The sequence below is a fragment of the Muntiacus reevesi genome, chromosome 5, assembly GCF_963930625.1.
Source record: "Muntiacus reevesi chromosome 5, mMunRee1.1, whole genome shotgun sequence".
In the NCBI taxonomy this organism is placed as follows: domain Eukaryota; kingdom Metazoa; phylum Chordata; class Mammalia; order Artiodactyla; family Cervidae; genus Muntiacus; species Muntiacus reevesi.
Genome location: NC_089253.1, coordinates 36,467,476 through 36,486,806, shown reverse-complemented (window position 1 = coordinate 36,486,806; position 19,331 = coordinate 36,467,476). Strand labels below are relative to the sequence as shown.

Here is a 19,331-nt window from a genome sequence, read left to right as displayed (position 1 = left end):
TGAGACGAGTGCTCAGGCCTGGTGCACGGGGAGGACCCAGAGGAGTCGGGTGGATAGGGAGGTGGGAGGAGGGATCGGGATGGGGAATACGTGTAACTCTATGGCTGATTCGTGTCAATGTATGACAAAACCCACTGAAATGTTGTGAAGTAATTGGCCTCCAACTAATAAAATAAAACTTAAAAAAAAAATAGCTGTAACTCTTTTTATGAAGTGGCTGTATTAAGATTCATGGCATGCATCTTTACCTTGCCAGTCGATCATCAAGTGATCTTCTATCGCTTTACTTGTAGAATAAGAATGTAATCATGCTATACTGTCATTCCCTCCCTCCTGGCCTTTTTGCTGTTGTTGTCACACATTTCACTTCTACATCCGTTATAAATCACATGAGATATTGTTATAATTTTTGCTTTAAACAGTCAATGATTTTCTAAAGAAATTAAAAAGAATGGAAATGAGGTTCCTCTGGGGCTTCAGTTACGTGTAATTTAATATTCTTCAAATAGTTTCAAAGCTCTCTTGACACATAATTTTTCAACTCGTCAAGTTTTCTTTTAATTTAGGGTTTGTTTTGCTTAGTTTCTGCTGTTGCTTCTTCAAGTACACTGATATTTTTCCTCTGTAGGGTCTAATCTGCTCTTCTTTCCATCCAGGCCACTTTTTATTTTCTATTGACTTTTTTAAATGATTTTATTTATTTATTTATTATTTGCTTCTCGAGTTGCAATGAGTCAGGGTTACTCTTCATTGCAGTGTGCATGCTTCTTATTGCTTTAGTTTCTCCTGTTGCAAAGCATGGGCTATATGGTACGTGGAGTCAGTAGTTGCAGTTCCCAGACGCTAGAGCACAGGCTCAATAGCTGTGGTACATGGGTTTAACTGCTCCATTACAGGTGGAATCTTTGAGGATCAGGGATGGAACCCACATATCCAACATGGGCAGGCAGATTTTTACCACTGAGTCACCTGGGAAGTTCCTTGTATACCTTTATAAGCTTTATCAGTTAATTAGCTATGACTTTTTCTGATTGTAGTTTTAAAATTCATGCTATTCATCTGATGGCTCAATTCAGTTCAGTTCAGTCTTTCAGTCGTGTCTGACTCTTTGAGACCTGATGGACGGCAGCATGTCAGGTTTCCCTGTCCATCACCAAATCCCAGAGCCTACTCAAACTCGTGTCCATTGTGTCAGTGATGCCATCCAACCATCTCACCCTCTGTCTTCCCTTTCTCCTCCTGCCTCCAATCTATCCCAGCATCAGGGTCTTTTCCAATCAGTTGGTTCTTTGCATCAGGTGGCCAAAGTATTGGAGTTTCAGCTTCAGTATCAGTCCTTCTGATGAATATTCAGGACTTATTTCCTTTAGGATGGACTGGTTGGACATCCCTGCAGTCCAAAGGAATCTCAAGAATCTTCTCCAACACCTCAGTTCAAAAGCTTCAATTCTTTGGTGCTCAGCTTTCTTTATAATCCAACTCTCAGATCCATACATGACTCGTGGAAAAAAACCACAGCATAGACTAGATGGAAATTTGTTGGTAAAGTAATCTCTTTGCTTTTTAATATGCTCTCTAGGTTGGTCATAAGTTTTCTTCCAAGGAACAAGCATCTTTTAATTTCATGGTTGCGTTCACCATCTGCAGTGATTTTGGAGCCCCCCAAAATAAAGTCTCTCACTGTTTCAACTGTTTCCCCATCTACTTGCCATGAAGAGATGGGACCAGATTCCATGATGACAGTTTTCTGAATGTTGAGCTTTAAGCCAAATTTTCATTTTCATCAAGAGTTCTTTAGTTCTAATTCCCTTTCTGTCATGAGGGTGCTGTCATCTGCATATCTGAGGTTATTGATATTTCTCCCCGCAATCTTGATTGCAGCTTGTGCTTCTTCCAGTCCAGCATTTCTCATGATGTCTTCTGCATATAAGTTAAATAAGCAGGGTGATAATATACAGCCTTCATGTACTCCTTTCCCTATTTGGAACCAGTCTGTTGTTCTATGTCCCGTTCTAATCTCTGCTTCCTGACCTGCATACCGATTTCTCATGAGACAGGTCAGGTGATCTGGTATTCCCATCTTTTCAAGAATTTTCCACAGTTTGTTTTGATCCACACAGTCAAAGGCTTTGGCATATTCAATAAAGCAGAAATAGATGCTTTTCTGGAACTCTCTTGCTTTTTCAATAATCCAACAGATGTTGGCAATTTGATCTCTGGTTCCTCTGCCTTTTCTATAAGCAGCTTGAACATCTGTAAGTTCATGGTTCAAGTACTCTTGAAGTCTGGTTTGGAGAATGTTGAGCATTACTTTACTAGTGTGTGAGATGAGGGGAACTGTGTGGTATTTTGAACATTCATTGGCATTGCTCTTCTTTGGGATTGGAAGGAAAACTGACCTTTTCCAGTCCTGTGGCCAATGCTGAGTTTTCCAGATTTGCTGGCATATTGAGTGCAGCATTTTCAGAGCATCATCTTTTAGACTTTGGAATAGCTCAACTGAAATTTCATCACCTCCACTAGTTTTGTTCGTAGTGATGCTGCCTAAGGCCCACTTGACTTCTCATTCCAGGATATCTGGCTCTAGGTGATGACTCAGGCTCTATCTGATGACTCAGATGTTAAAAAAATCTTCGTGTAATGCTGGAGTCCTGAATTTAATCCCCGGGTTGGGAAGATAACCTGGAGAAGGAAATGGCAACCCACTCCAGTATTCTTGCCTTGGAAATCCCATGGACAGAAGAGTCTGGTGGCCTACAGTCCATGGGATCACAAAGAGTCAGACACGACTAATAGACACTTTCACACTCAATGCATCTTTACCTTGCCACAGTCTATCATCAAGTGATCTATTATTTTACATGTAGAATAAGAAAAATCTCTTTTAAAAATGATTTATTCCTTTATTTGCCTGTTTTGGTTCTTAGCTATGGCATGCAGAATCTTCCTTGTAACAAAGGGACTCTGTACTTGAGGAGGGCAAGCTCAGTAGTTGCAGCACATAGACTCTCTATTTGAGACATGCAGGCTTACTTGCTCAGTCACCTGTGGGATCTTAATTCTCAGAATAAGGATTGAAGCAGTGTTCCCTGTATTGCAAATCAGATTCCCAACCACTAGACCTCTGGGGAAATCCATATATATATATACTTTTAAATATATGTTACACATTTATCATTTCACATGCTTTACGTTCCTCCATAGATCCAGATTTCCACTACCTTTTAAAGTCCTTCTGATTTGAGGCCTTTTAAACACATTTCTTATTACATTGGTCTGTTGGTGAAGAATTCTTGCAGCTTTTGGGTCTGAAAAAGTCTTTATTTTATCTTGTGTTTGAAATGGATCTTTCTTGGGTATAGAATTCTGAATCAATTATGTATCTGTCTGCATTTCAAAATGTGGTGCCTGTATCTTCTGACTAACATTGTTTCATATGCCTAAACTGCTGTCATTCTTATTTATTTATTTTTTATTATGTATCTCTTTTTTCTTCTGGCTACATTTCTTTCATTGCCTGTTTTAAATGAATGAATTATGATGTCCCTTGGTATAGTTCTCATATTTCTTGTACTTGAGTAAATTGAGGTTTTGTGTTTATGAGTTTAAAGCTTTCATCATATATGGAAAAGTTTTGGCCAATAGTTTTACAGTTCTTTTCTATATTCTCTTATCTTTCACTTCCTGTGGGGTTCCAGTTGCCTGTATTATAGGATTCTTAAGGTTGTTTCAAAGCTCTCTGACACACAATTGATTTTTTCCGACTGTGTTTTTTAAAAAAATTATGGTTTGTTTTGCATGCTTTCTCCTATGAACTCTAACTAACTAGAGTCCCAACACTTTGTTTCCAAATCTGGGGAGACTGTTTGGCTCTTCCTGGATACGCCCATTCTGTGGCATGTGTTGGAAACTCTGTCTAGCATTGAAGCAATTGTAAGGCTCACCTCAGTTGCTTCCCCCTCTCAGGAATCCATTCTCTGCTGCCTGACATTTGATGTACAACAGCTAACACTTCAGTTTGTCTGGTTTGGAGTTGTTTGAAGCAAGAGGGTAAATACAGTCTTTGCTCCTCTAAGTCTGACAAAATGGAGGCCCCCTTGCAGTCAGCACTCACTGAGTTCCTTGTGCATGCTAGGCACTGACTTCCATGCAGGGGTGCAGACATGATGGGGAAAATGTGCTGGATCCTTGGGGAGCCCCTGTTTTTCTGGAGAAACATGCTGATTTCTAAACAGTAATTGGAATGTGTTTGCACCGAGGACCATCAGAGAACAGGAAGAAATCTTTAGAGAATGAGGAAGGAACAATTACTGGATAGCTAACAGGGATGGGTCAGCAGGCCATTTCAACCTGAAGAAGGGACTGGGAAGAAATTCTAGGCCAAGGGGAGGGAATGGTAGCAGCAAAGGCAGGAGCAGTAGTGTTGGGAGTTCCAGAGGACAAGATCTCATTCCTATTCAACTTTATCCATATTTAATATTTGTCAGGTGATTGGAAACATGGGTGTTATTTGGGGAGTTGTAGAAAATATTCAGTGGAAGGACTGGTGTTGAATATGAAGCTCCAGTGCTCTGACCAACTGATGGGAGAGCCAGCTCATTGGAAGAGACCCTGATGCTGGGAAAGATTGAGGGCAGGAGAAGGGGGTGACAGGATGAGATGGTGGGATGGCATCACCAGTTCAATGGATATGAGTCTGAGGAAACTACGGGAGATAGTGAGGGATAGGGAATCTTGGCGTGCTGCAGTCCATGGAATCACAAAGAGGTGGACACGGCTTAGTGACTAAACAACAACTATGAGAACAGAGTGTCCAGTGAAGCCTGTCGTTCGTGTGGGAGTGGAGAAAGATTTAGCTGGAAGGGGAGGTTCCCGGTTCTCTGGTACAGATCCTTCAGTCCCAAACCAAAGAACTCAAGATTTTGAACATGTTACCAAAGGCTGTTTAAAAAAACAAAAAAAACAGCAAACAAACTGCTTTCGGCAGGATATGAGAGCTTTGACAGTGTTTGTTTTCTAGACTTTACTGTGGGATGTGGAAGAGACCTGGAGAGGGCTGAGTCTGCAAAAGCCAGGCAGGCAGCTGCTGGAGGGGCTGGTGGGCATCCTGCACTAGGAAGGAAATGAATCCAGAGCTCACTGTGGCACTGAAAGTGTACCGCCACATTTCACCTGTGTGGTGATGGCCTCTATAGATTCCTGCCAGAGTCAAGATTAGATCTGAGGAAGCTCTGGCCTGGTTTCTTGTTTTCTGTGGTGTGATTAGTTGTTGCAAACTTCTTGGTGTCATATCTTTTGTTCTTGAGCTCAGGTCTTGGGCAGGTAATGATGTCCCTGTAAATCTCTACCAAACAAATGTTCTCTGTTCTGACAAGAAAAGGCATGGTCCCAAGGCACAGTTTTCTCCTTTTAAAGTCCCGGTCTTAGTTAAGAGGAACCAGATTCTAATTTTCCTCTCCTTCAGGGCTACATCCCCATACGTGCCCAGCTGCTATTGCTGACAGAGCCAGGCTCCCAGGACGCACGTGCCCCTCAAGCTCCACAGTCTGCCCGTCTGCAGGATGGGCAAGTCCTGCAGACTGTGACCCAGGCAGACTGCCACTGCTCTTAGGTCCCCGAGACAGGAAGCGGGAAGATAGTCACCACTGTCTTGTGGCCAGACTCAGGACCAGGGATGACCTTGGTGAGAACTCTGAAGCTCTGTAGGATACCCCCAAGCTGGTTCCCTGTGTACCCCAGCTAACCCATTGGCCCAAGGCCAGGGAGGCTGGAGGGTCCCAGGTAAAGAATGGGATCCAACTCTTATCTCCCTTTAGCCTGAGACCCAACTCTCCATCCAATGTAGGCTGAATGGACCTCTAAGTAATGATCATAGACAGCCAGTTGTTTGAGGAAGGGGCCACTTGCAGGACAAACCAATGGGAGAGCAAGATCACTAATGGTCTTGGGGTAACAGTTGCCTGGTAACACGGTGAGGGTCAATGGTGCACAGCAATGACCACCTGCTAAGGCCTGTGAAAGAGTGAATTCTGTTACAGAATTAATCCCATTTTATCACTAAGAAACAAATTAAGAGGCTGAATACTTTCTCCAAGGTCCTGTAGCTAGTAAAAGGTCAACCTTGGGTTTCAATCCAGAATATGAGTTCTCAAGCCTTGAATGAGATTTTTTGTCTTTCATGCCATGTTAACTATTTAGCACTGGGGTGTGCTGAGATTTCCAATTGCAATCCCTACCCCAGAAACTCCTTAGAAAGAAAGAAATCTAAAAAAGTCTTCCTTCTGGAGTGTACATGCCAATGTTTCAAATTGTTGCAGCAGATCATTTCAATGATGTTTTGAGGCAAGTGACAAATGCATGATGGGTGCTTTGCTTTTGTTAAGTCCTGTGGGTAGTTAGATAACTAAATATCTGGTTACTTCATTGCATGGTTGGAATCACCCTTGGAAAAGAAAGCTAGTTCAGGGTCACACGCATTTCCTCACTAACCAGCAGGCATAGGAAGGTTTCTAAGGTAACTGCCAGTGTTCTAGACATGAGGGGCCGCATGGGGACAGTTCCATTTAACAGGTTGAGATTGGACTTTGCAGGTTGCCAAAGTAACAGCTTCCTGTGCTACCTAGGAGATGTGGGGATCTGAAAAAAGACTTAAAGCCTTTACAGCACTCATTGCCATGTGATTTTAGGCTAGATGTATTTGGCAAGGAAAGGTTGGCTGGTAAGTATGAGAAGGGGAGTAAGCGAGCCAGCTCTTTAGCTCCCAGTGGAGCCAGGAAAACAGAAGTGCTGGCTCAGTCAGAGTTCCGTGTCTTCGTTCAGAACAGCAGTCATTTTGCTTGACTCATATTGAGCCCTGGGCATGGCAGGAGTTGTCTCTAAACAAAGGATTGCCAGCACAAGAGGCAGAATAATTCATATTTGTTCCAGACTCAGGAATTCAAAAAGCCTTCTCACAGCCACTCGCTCCCCCAGGCACACATACAATCTCCAAGGTAAATTATCATCATCAGGGCCACTTTCCAGATGAGGAAACTGAGGTTAAGGGACTTGATCAAGGTCACATGACTCGGGATATGAGGAGTCAAAGCGGAAACTTAAGATGTCACTTCCTAAATTGTATGGTTTTGTTCTCCTCCTACCAGGGATTGAGGGTGGTGATCTGCTACTAATTGTGTAGGGAGAAGCAAGCAGTATCCAGACTTAAAATGAAGAAACTAGGGAAAACAACTAGACCATTCAAGTATGACCTAAACCAAATCCCTTATGATTTTACAGTGGAGGTGACAAATAGATTCAAGGGATTAAATCTGGTAGACAGGGTGCCTGAGGAAATAATGATGGAGGTTTTTTACATTGTACAGAAGGCAGAGATCAAACCATCCCCAAGAAAAAGAAATGCAAGAAGGCAGAGTGGTTATCTGAGGATGGCTACAAATAGCTGACAAAAGAAGAGAAGTGAAAGCAAACGCAGAAGAGAAAGTTAAAATGAAAGGAATGCAGACGTTCAGAGAACAGCAAGGAGAGATAAGAAAGCCTTCTTAAGTGAACAGTGCCAGAAATAGTGCAAAACAATAGGTTGCAAAGACAAAACATCTCTTCAAGAAAATGGGAGATACCATACAAATATGCCATCTGAGGTGGACTAGTCAGAGCTTTCCCTTGAACCCTAAAGTCTCTGAGCTACTTCCCTTATGGGTTAGGTACCTTAGGGATATAAAACCCTAGGGCAGGGAGCCCTAGTCTCCCTCAGTAGGTGTAGAAGCCTTAAGGAAGAAAGCTGTCAGGATAAGACAATCAAAGACGAGAGAGTGGAAAGAGCAAGGGTGAGAGAGAACTGATGATTTCTGATTTTTTGGGTCCAGTCATTGAGATCTTTCTACTTGCTCTGGTTCCTATGTACAGGATCTCCAGTGTTCTTCCAAAAAGTCTCCCCTTTCCTTGAAACCAGCTGCTCCTCTCCCTAGTGGTTCAGACTTGGTTCTAGATCCTGCCTGATTATGATGCACCTCCCAGACCCAAAAAGAGGCACCCATTTGTTTTAGCACCATTAAGAGTGAAACATTTTATTCATTACTGAGAATAGGGTTTGCAGAGCACCAAACACAGTTCACCAGCATCACTGGAAAGGAGTGCCCTAGTGTGAGTGAGTGTGTGTTAGGAATGGCCTGATTAATTCCTGAAGCAGTCCAAGCATTTACACTGCTGGAGCCAGGCCAATCCTTTCATTTTTTCGATCAAAAACTGAGAAGTACTGCCTCAGAAAGACGTCACCCAGGAGCCAGATGTCTGGAGAGAGAGCTTCTAGACCTCCATGAAAGGCGCTAAGGCAGGAGCTTTTTTCCTGGGGGAGGTAGAGACACACACCAGTCAGCCTGTGAGCTTACATGCAACCCCCTCCTCAATATCCAGACCTAGCACACTTCTTGGTTACATTTCCCTCTTTTGGTATGTATCGGGTGATTTTCTCAGCACCTTGGGATATGAGGATTCATCCAAAAACAAAAAGGGCCAAGATGTGTGGTTGCCATATGGCAGGAGTGTGGGGAGGGGAGGACTGGGACTTTGGAATGATCAGATGCAAAGTCATATACAGAGGAATGATAAGCCACAAAGTCCTACTTATAACGCAAGGAACTATATTCAATATTTATTGATTAACTAATGAAAAAGAATGTATATATTTGTATATGTACAGCTAAAACACTTATCTGTGCAGCAGAACTTAAGGCAACACTGATCAGACAAACTGATTTCTACGATTTTCTAGAAAAGAACAAGAGCGTCCCTGGTTCCCCTGACACTCTCTTTTTCTTTCCTTCTGACACCTCGTTTTCTCTGCAAAGAATGCCTGTTCTTCGCCTGCGCCTGCAAAACCTGTTATTTTGTTTTTTTTATTAACTTTTAATTTTGTTTTGGAGTATGGCTGATTAACAATATTCTGAGTTTCATGTGGACAGTAAAGGTCCTCAGTCAAACATATACATGTATCCTTGTCCCAAAGACAGCCCTTCCATCCAGGCTACCACCTTACATTCAGCAGAGTTCCCTGTGCTATACAGTAGCTCAGTGTTCGCTATGCATGTAAAATATATTCAAGCAGTGCTCACAACACTTTCTTAAGACGTCGCTCAGGCCCTCTGAGAAGCATGTTTGGACCGACACTCACCCTTTAGCCAGTCCAGGGGTGGCTGGGTGACTTATTCAGGTCTCCATCCCCACTGCTCGGTTCATGGCCCTCATCACCCCTAATAAGTCCCCAGGGTCCCTTTGCAGAGCACCGTGGGGTTCTGTTTGCATGGAATCCAGGGCAGATTTGCCTAGACCCAAGCAGGCCTCCCTATGGAGCCATGAATCAGGGGTTTTAGAATTACTGCAATTCCCTCTCTTCCTCATAGCCATCTTTGAGCCCAACAGCCTGCTCTGAACTCCCACAGGGAGCTGACGTGAAGCCTCCACCCTGTGTCAGGGCTGAGCAGTCACTGTGCACCCTTTATTCTCCTTAGCATCCAACCACCCCACAGAAGGGTCGGGTAGCCCGACTCACAGAGGGGGAACTGGGACTTAGCAAGGGGAAGTTGCATTCAAGGTCTAAGGTAGCCATGGAATTTATTGTAACCAGGAAAGTTTCAAGAAGGAAAGGGAGACTGTTAGTCATTATGATCGGACAGCACACAGCACTGCCACCAGCCAAGCCCCCTTGTCACATGTCCTATTTTAGGGATCACTAGAGCTGAGTTTCCATGTTCCTGCATCTGAGGGCTCTAGTTGAACTGAAGATCGATGAGGGCAGAAGACCTTAGTGTTCCCCTCTCCCTGTGACTCCCACCATGCCAGCACGGAGTGGTGTCTCCACATTTACTTCAGGAGGATGGATACCCCAGACCAACCTCCACTCTGAAGTGGTTGATTTTGTGGGAGGTGCTGGCCCAGCCACAGGGGCTCAGCGGCATCTGCAATGCTGCGGCTTGGTCTGCAGAGGGTGGCGTCCTCCCAGCAGTAGCCCAGGGTTCCTGCAAACCCCAATTTAGAGAACCAACCCTCAGGAGTGGCCGCTCACCTTGATGATGTAAGCTTGAGGGGGCAGTGGATAGTCGACGCCATTGATGTTGAAGATGACAGGAGGCAGGGTGTTGACTGCATCACATGAAACCACATACTGTTAGAGAGAAGGAGAGAGGTTGGCCCAGAGGATCCTTATTATGTGGGGAGACTGGGAGTGACCCTGTGGCATGACCCTTCACCTCAGAACCCTTGGGCCTGGCGTTCATGACTTTGTGGATGTTGGTGACCATTTCTGTTGAGCCATAGATCGATGCTGATCCGGTGTCCACAAAGGCCTGACATCCACGAGAACAAGCAACAACTTCCCCGTTCATGGTGGTGCTGAGACAGTAGGACAAAGCGGGCATCAGGGTCATGCAGAAGGCTCCCTCCTTGAGGGAACTGAGCTCCCTCCCTCACAGCTGCTCCCTCCCTGACAGTGTCCAGAATAGTGCGTGATCTCTTGCCCTGACTTTTCTTTTTCTATGATCACAGCACCTTTCATGATATCCTTGAGTTGTACTTGAATACACCAGGCTCTTTTGTACCTTGCCGCAAGCTGGTCTTCCTTCCTAGAAGAGCACCCTCCCCTTTGATTAGATGATTTCTCCTCATCTTCCAGATTCCAGCTTAACTGGCATGGTTTCAGGGATACCTTTCCCCCAGTGTGTATCAGTCTCCGTTCTTGGTCACTCTCTGTAGACCCTTGCTCATGTCTAGCGTGTACCAAAGTGACAATTCACTATGTGTGTGTGTCATTTCTTGCAATTTGCCTTCTTAGATGTGAGGGCGAGTTTTATTATCATCGCATCCCTAAAGTGCTGGCACACAGTGGATGCACAATGTTTGTCTGTTGGATGAGTGAAAGAAGACTGTGAAAATAATGAATGGAGACCACCAGAGAGGTATATCTGATGTTTCACCAACAATGGGTCAAACACACAGTGAAGATGGAGGTTGCTGCAGCAGCAGATTCTCATAGGGGTTGGAGAGACTGGCTGCCCTGTGAGAGGGTGTCTCTGAGCAGCACCCCCTCCCTGGGCTCAGACACTGAGACCCTGACCAGCCAATACCTGACTAGACACAGAAACTCAAAGGACAGGTAAGGTTTTATCTGAGGGTAAAACACAGAATCTCATCAATTATTGCCTCTTGTTCTCAATCCATTCCTGGATCCCACCTTCCCGATTCTCTCAGTTACAGCCCCTGCCCCACCGTGTGCCCTGGGACATGGCGTGTCTCTTTTCATGAGTGGCTTTCAGGTCCCAAGACTGTGGCCATTCTCTCTCCACTGCTGTCTAGCTTCCCCCTAAGGAGACCAGTTTTCCCCATTTCTTCAGGACTCTCCCTGTTTTTAAACTGACTTTTCTCTGTAATGAGAACTTCCTTGGCCCGTGTATCCCTGGATAGTTGGTCATCTTATCACAGCTCTGTTCAGGCTGAGGAAATTCTTCCTGATCCTGTTTTCACCACACTGAAAAGTCCTATAACCATGCTCCACACCTCACACTCAGGGGTGCTGTCCTCCCACAGCTGCACAGGCCTCTCTGGACCCTGTGATGGACCCTGTTCTGAGCCCTGGTCAGGAGGCCTGGGGCGATTACAAACCCATGTGTGGTTTGTGTATCTATGTGTTTCTGTGATTGTTTACGTGTGTGTTAATACGTGGCTCTGTGTGTACTTGTGTCTCTAGCTGGGTATGCATGTTTATCTGTGCCTGTTGTATCTTTGCATGAGTGTCTGTGTGTCTGTCTGTGTCCTTGTGGGTGGTGTGTATGCCTGTTGCCTGTGTGTCTGGCAGTGCATTTGTGTGTCTGCCTGTGCCTGTGTACAGGTAGGGGAGCATCACTTGAGGTGACCTTCAGAAGGAGAGGCTTACCGGTTTATGCGTATCTGCCAGCGGCGAGTTTGTGACACTGGTACCCAGTTGAGTTCTCCCTTGTAGTAGCGATCGTCCACCCCACCAAACATCACCACACTGCCCTCTGGCTTGCTTCTGCAGAGAGAAGGGAGGGGGATCCTTGGAGGAGAGGAACAGCAGCACTGTCTGAGAGCTGTGCTTGTCCACCCATCAAGGCCCTAATAAGATCCCCATCTACATATGCAGAAATTGAGGCTAGGAGCAATTGAGAACCAGACCAAGGTCAGTCGCTGGCTAATGAGTGGCACAGAGGAGCTGGGCCACCTGGCTTGGCTCCACCCACTCAGTCTTCAGAAGAGGCCCTGGACCCCCTGTGACTTGAATGCTCAGAGATACCCTCAGAAGACAGAGTGCTGAAGGGTTTCGGCTTCCCCCTTGTCCAGCCTGTGGTTTTTCAGAAAAATCAAGGCCTGAAGCACTAAGGGTTTGGCTTCAAGTCACACAGGGTTGGCTTCACTGGCCTGTGACCTGTGCTGTCCTTTGGGCCCCACACTCAGCAGGGCCTTCACCTCTGCTCTCATTGTCTTAAAATTCCCAATATTTTTTGAACAACTGGAGACCCACACTTTTGGTTTACATCCCACACTTTATTTTGCACTGGCTCCTGCAAACTGTATAGCTGGTCCTGGGTGTTCGGTGAAATGTTAGTGAGGAAGGAAAGATTTCCACCATCCCTCTCTTTCCTTCCATGGCAAATTCATCAGCATATCCTGTTGCCTTTTCTTCCAACTCGTATCCTGACACCTTGCATTAGTCTTCCTTTTCACTCAAGCCCTACACCAAGCCCTGGCTCTTGCACCCAGGAGCATGGTTGTGTTCCAATAAAACCTTATTGATAAAAGCCAAAGGTGAAGCCAGGTGGGGCCCTGGGGCCATAGTTATCCTGGGTTAGTCTATCTCTCAGGATACTTCTGTATCAATTGTTGCATCATTTTCATACAACTGAAAGGATCTGACAACTAATTTGCAGAGAGGGATTGTCCAGCTCAGACTTACTTGCTCAAGTAGAAGGCAAAGACAGGCTCCGAAAAGGCACCTTGGGACCACAAGTTGTCAAAGATGGGCCTGGCACCTGTGAGGCTGATGGAGGGGAAGGCCAAGCCCAGGACGCCATCAAATGGCACAACATCAAACGCGAATTCCACCATGCCTAGGCCAAACGACTGATTAAGGCTAACGAAGTTCCCAATCTGTGGGCGAGAAGAGTGTTCCCACATAAACATTTGTTAAGTGGGTCTAGGCTTGGGTTGAGTAAGAAATGCCATTATCTCTGCAGAGAAAAACTGAGGACGTTCTGTGTCCTTGGTAGACCTCAGATGGTTAGAGCGAGCAGGGAGGGGAATTTGGGTTCCATTTATGTGGGTCTGTGGATTTTAAAACTTCTGCCCCTCTCAAAATCACCTTCTGAGTGAGTCAAATTGGCATCAAGGCTTCTGTACCTGTGGGACAGCCAAAGTCAGGCCAGGACCCAATGGTGCCCCCTTATGGACAAAATGAGTAAAGAGCAAGAGAACATTCTCTCTCATCTCTATGAAATGATGACAGAAATGGACTGGATTGGTGGTAACATATTTTGGATTCTGCATCTGGCCAGAAAAACAGAAGTCCATTATACAATGTTTCTGGCCGGGTTCTTAAGAAATTCCTGCCTGGGAAATACCCTTTTGGTGGTATCTGTGTGTTTGTGTGAGTGTGTACGAGAGAGAGAGAATAAAAAAGAGAGGCGAACTACTCAGGTACTTTGGGGAAGGAAGGCCATAGGTTTTATCAGACTCCCAAAGGCCCCATACTTTGAGAACACACTTATCAGGTCCCCTTACATCTCTGGCCTCCTGCTTATCCGCACTGGATATCTGAAGTTCCTGACCTCACCCAGGGTCCCCCGATCAGTTTTTTCCTTTCCCCAAATACCCACCACCAGCTTCGGTCCTGACAAGCCAGCCCAGCTCCACCGCTTACCACAGGTCTGACCTCAGCAAGGCTCTTGCTGTCTGCACCTCAGTTTCCTCATCTATATCATTAGCTAATCAATGCATCCGCTGTGTGGGGTGGTTGCAGCTTTAAGCAAGTTATTACCACGGCAGTGCCCGGCACAGTCTGAGAAAGCCGGTGCTTTCTCTCCCCCTCTTCTGGCTCCCAGCAAAATGAGCCCTGAGCTGCTCATGGGCAGAGGAGCTGCAAGTCCACAGCCCAAGCCACTCTCTGGGTTAGCTAATCCATTTGTTTCTGTGTCATTACGGAGACGTCTCCCCAGGGACAGGATCCTGTGGGTCAGATGGCCAGTGTCTATGGGAGTTAGGGTAGGACAGTCCTGTGTGTGTTTTGTAAGCAGCGGTCACTCCATAGTCAGTCCTGACTCAGCTTTTGTTTCCACATTACCCGAACGGTATCAGAGCCAAGAAATCCCTGAATTAGCCCAGATCCATAGACGATGGTGACAGGCTGGCCTGTTTTCCTGAAGCTGGAAGAATTTTGAGGATTGAAGGTGTTGTGTGTTTCTGCAGACACAAGAGATGAGTGTCAGTCAGGTGCCAAGGGTGGAGAAGGGAGAGTCAGTGAAAGGAGAAGGTGTGTGGGTTGGGGGGTATTTGTACTCACTACAGGCTGGACTTTGACAAGTGATGGAAGGCACCCACAAGTCAGCTGAGCCTGTGTCAAAGAGGACCTGGAACTCCTGAGGGGGTGTTCCAATGGTGATGTTCCCCACGTAGGCAATCTATAGGGACCAGGATGGGTGGGTTACTGCAGATCTGGTTCCCCTCGATTCCCCCACTGCTGCCTCCCTCTGGGTGTCACATGTCTCCTGAGATCACTTTCCAACCACCATGCAGCTCACAGCCTTTGTTCTCAGAGGACTGATATTTATCTCTGCGCTACACAGTATCTGGGACATTCTCTCTATGACCAGGGGTTGAAAAAGTAGCTCCTGCATTCGAAGCCCAGAGTCATAACCACTGGACCTCCAGGGAAGTCCTGGTGCCTTCATTTGAGAAGTTCTCTAGTCTCTTCAAACCCATCCTGAGCATCTCCTTCCCCAGGAGGTCCTCCTTGATCAATCCCAGCCACTCCCTCCAAACTCAGACCACATCCAATCAACACCACACAGGTGACCCTTTCATTTGACATATATTTACTCTTTGCCTTTCTCTCAGGCTAGCCTGCACAATCTTGAAGACAACATATGCCCTTTTTTGTGATCTAAGAAGAATAACCACATTGTCAGATTTTTATGCCTTACATCGATTAGGTAATCAGTGACTTTTTACTGCTGTGATTCTTGCATCTGTGGAAGCTGAATTCTTTTGCCTGGGGATTCACTCTTGCTTTGCAGTTGGCTTTATCCGTTGACCAGAGATGGCTCACCCTTCATCAGTAACTGAGTGGCTCACTTATTTCAGAAGGAACAATCTCCCTCAGACTAACGACACATCTTTGACACAGAAATGAATGTTTACCTGCCACCTGGTCATTGCTGGGCCAGTCACCACAGACCAAGAGTTGAGGATGAGAATGCCTTCTCCTCTGGAGTGGGGTCTCTGTTGCCCAGTGTTTCTGCCTCATGCAGGAGCCCCAGCCCCAACTTCCCACCTGCCACCGCCAGAAGAGGTAGCAGTGCCAGCCCAGAGCACCAGGGGGCGATGAGGAGAACCATCCTCCCAACAAACTCACATCCAGAAAGTTCCTCAGGGGGTGAGTGGCTATGTTGGTGTCTCTCTTGGACAGTCTGTAAGCTTGTTCCTCCAGGAAATTGTTCAGTAAGTTTTTTTCCCTCAGGGTTTCTCGCAAGGTCTTCACTTTCCTCAGAGGCAAACTTTCACCGAGGATTAGGAAAGAAACAAAGGAGAAGATACGATTAGCTCTCCGTGTTAAGGTATAACTGTCATTGTCATGGCACTGTGGATTTTCCAGCGTTTTAATGAGTGTCACCTTATTATCGGAATGCCATCCAAATGCCATTTCAAAGATGTAGGTTTGAATACAGGTTGTGTTGTGTAACATTGTGTAAGACCATTTGGACTCTCAGCTTACTCCTGGGCAAAAGGGTGGAATGTAATGATTACCACCCTCCAGATGGAAAATTTAGGAGATAAGTGAAGTGAGGGATATAATGTACCTGATGTATACTAAATGTCAACAATGACAGCCATTAGTATTACTATTGCCATCCCACTGTATCCTTCTCAAGGAAGCTCAGGGAGGAAGGTTCTAGAAGAGGATTATTATCCTATTTTTACGGTGAAGGAATCTGAGATTTCCGGAGTTTGTCACTTGGCTGTGGTCACACTGCTTGTCAGATGTCCAACAGCATAGAAGTCGCTCTCCCAATCTTTCTCCAAGTAGAAACAGAAGAGAGGGTTAAGAGAAGAATCCGGGAGCTAGGAAACAATTTAGCGAATTAACAGGCTAAAGAAGCAAGGATGAGTCAAAATTGAAAAACTAAAAGAAGAGAAAACAACACGGAGAGATCTGCACTCACAGAGACTTCCAAAGAGATGGAGAGATAAGTGAGAGAGACACAGAAATCCACACATACACATATACACACTGAAGTAGAGAGAGAACAGAGAGGAGACCTAGAATAAAATGTAGAGAAACGCTACTCCAAAGGACCACACAGACATCTGTACAAGTTGTGCACTAAACAATTGCAATGAGTTCCATTTTCAGCAGGTCACCATATGATGGGGTCCCAAGAGTTGTGCAACCATGCAAAGCTACACCTTGACCCTTGGGACCCACAGTATCTATAGCAAGCTGCATGCCTGCGTGCTAAGCTGCTTCAGTCGTGTCCAGCTCTATATTACCCTATGGACCTCAGCCTGCCAGGCTCCTCTGTCCATGGGATTGTCCAGGCAAGGCTATTGGAGTGGGTTGCCATGTCCTTCTCCAGGGGATCTTCCCGACCCAGGGCTCCAACCTGCATCTCTTACATCTCCCACATTTGCACAGGGGTCCTTTACCACTAGCACCACCTGGGAAGCCCAAGGCTAAAGAAGCAAGGGTAGGTACCTATTGCAGGGTATTTATCAATAAGTAAGAGTTGCACTTTAAGACTATCAAGGAAATGTTCCATTTCTTTCTAACCCAGAAAGGAAGATGATGCGGCTTACAGTCCCCATACTTACATGAGTATGCACTCTGAGAGGGCCACTAGCCCGAGGAGCACAAGCCACTTCATGCTTCTTTCCTGGCTCCAAGTACTCAGGGAAGCTTTCGTTCTTTAGCATGCAGTGGTGACCAGGAGCTTCTGGTTATATGTGCCCCAACCTGTCCCCTTTAGGCCACTAATGGATCTGATAAAAAAACAAAGCTCTTGATAAAATTTTATCTTCATTCTTGACCTTGGGGAATGATCTTAGAAAATTCTCAGAATTCAGAGAATTCTACTGTGATCTCTTCCTTGAGGCTTGGCTGGAAAACCAAGGTGAACCGCATGGACATCTAAGGCATGGAGAAACTTGCCATCGTGGAGAAAATTACTGCTAAGAACACCATAAAAATCAATACTAGGGGCCATGCTCGACATTCATGATCTCCTGTGGTCTGCCTAGCAACTTCATGAGGTATGGTTTGCTGTCCTCATTGGAGAACTGATTGCTAGAGGAAAAGAGGTCAAATGGACAAATGAAGACTTCAGAGGCAGCCCAGGGACATATGAGTGGCTTTAGGTAGTGGGTCTAGGAAAAGTTTATGAATCCACATGGAGAAGCGAAAACGAGGATAATTTTAGCATTCCACTCTTTAATTAGAACAAATTAAATGTATAAAAAGTATATGCAAAGCAGAAAAAGAGACACAGATGTACACAACAAACTTTTGGACTCTGTGGGAGAAGGGGAGTGTGGGATGTTATGAGAGAATAGCATCGAAACAAGTATACTATCAAGGGTGAAACAGATCACCAGCCCAGGTTGGAGGCATTAGACAAGTGCTCAGGGCTGGTGCACTGAGAAGACCCAGAGGGATGGGATGGGGAGGGAGGTGTGGGGGGGGGAACGGGATGGGGAAGACATGTAAATCCATGGCTGATTCATGTCAATGTATGACAGAAACCACTACCCTACTACTATATTGTAATTATTATATAATTATATATATTATATTTATATATAATATATATATTATTTAATATAAATTTATATTTTATATATTATATATTATATTTATATATTATATAATATTATATATAATTATTACTATATTAATTTAATTATTAATTAAATTTAATCAAATATAACATATAATATATAGTATATAATATATATAATTGTTATATAATATTAATATGTTTTATTCATATTATATTTAATAATATTATACATATTATATATAATAAATATATATTTATATATAATTATATCTATGTTTATATATAATTATGTATAATTATTATATATACTATATACTATAATTACAATTATGGTAATATAATACTATATTGCTAATAATACTAAGTAAATTAGTCTCCAACTAATAAAAACAAATGAAAAAAAAGAAACAAGAGTCAGAAATTCAAACTACTAATAGACAACATCTCATTTGTCTCTGTGACAGATTGCTAGGGTACTAACACCATTCTGAGAGCTGAGAAAGGAAAATAATCATCAATGTTTATGCCATATTTTTTGTATGTATCATATTCCATGTAGTCAGAAGTAGTTTAAAGAATCTTATGTTTATTGAAGAGTTCCAGAAATTGAAACAGAAGAAGTGGTAGAAACAGGAAAGCGCTATTTTGCAGCATCCTCGGGAAACAATGGATCTGGCAAAGTCATCAATGGATGCTGAAACCATGCGTGAAAGGTAGAAAGGGGAGTATACAATGGATGCGTGGAGCTGGCAGCATCAGGATCCACTGCATTTCACCATCTCTCAAAGTGAGGCATCTAGAAATACTGAGATTCCTTAAGTATCACTGTAAGATATATATATCTGCATATGAAATATTCCAATAAAAATTTTTGAACTCGTCTAGATCTAACTACCAGTCTCCACGGAAAAACACATCAAGATACAGAGAAGCAATTCTCTAAACCTACAATCCCCCACCTTTTGTCACAAGGGGCTGGATTCCTGGAAGACAATTTTTCCACAAAAATTGGTAGGGAAATGATTTTGGAATGATTGAAGGATCTTTCACTTATTGTGCACTTTATTTCTTTTATTACTACATTGTGATATGTAATGAAATAATTATACAGAGCATCATAATGCAGAATCAGTGGGAGCCCTGAGCTTGTTTTCCTAAAATGAGATTGTCCCATCTCTGGGTGATGGGAGAGTGATGGGGAGCAGCTGTAAATACACATGAAGCCCCACTCACGGGCCTGCTGCTCACCTCCTGCTCTGCAACCCGATTCTCAATAGA

The 19,331-nt window shown here is 44.5% G+C and overlaps 1 protein-coding gene across 1 annotated transcript; it reads right to left on the bottom strand.

Annotated features, from left to right (window-relative positions):
- Window positions 1-8,194: 8,194 nt before the first annotated feature.
- On the bottom strand, window positions 8,195-17,141 carry LOC136168794 (pregnancy-associated glycoprotein 2-like). Its single transcript, XM_065936496.1, has 9 exons — window positions 17,089-17,141; window positions 15,632-15,773; window positions 14,561-14,678; window positions 14,342-14,460; window positions 12,959-13,152; window positions 11,921-12,037; window positions 10,242-10,383; window positions 10,058-10,156; window positions 8,195-8,341 (listed from the first exon to the last, which is right to left on the bottom strand). Exons 1-9 carry the CDS (start codon window positions 17,139-17,141, stop codon window positions 8,195-8,197), a joined length of 1,131 nt encoding a protein of 376 aa, XP_065792568.1.
- Window positions 17,142-19,331: the final 2,190 nt, after the last annotated feature.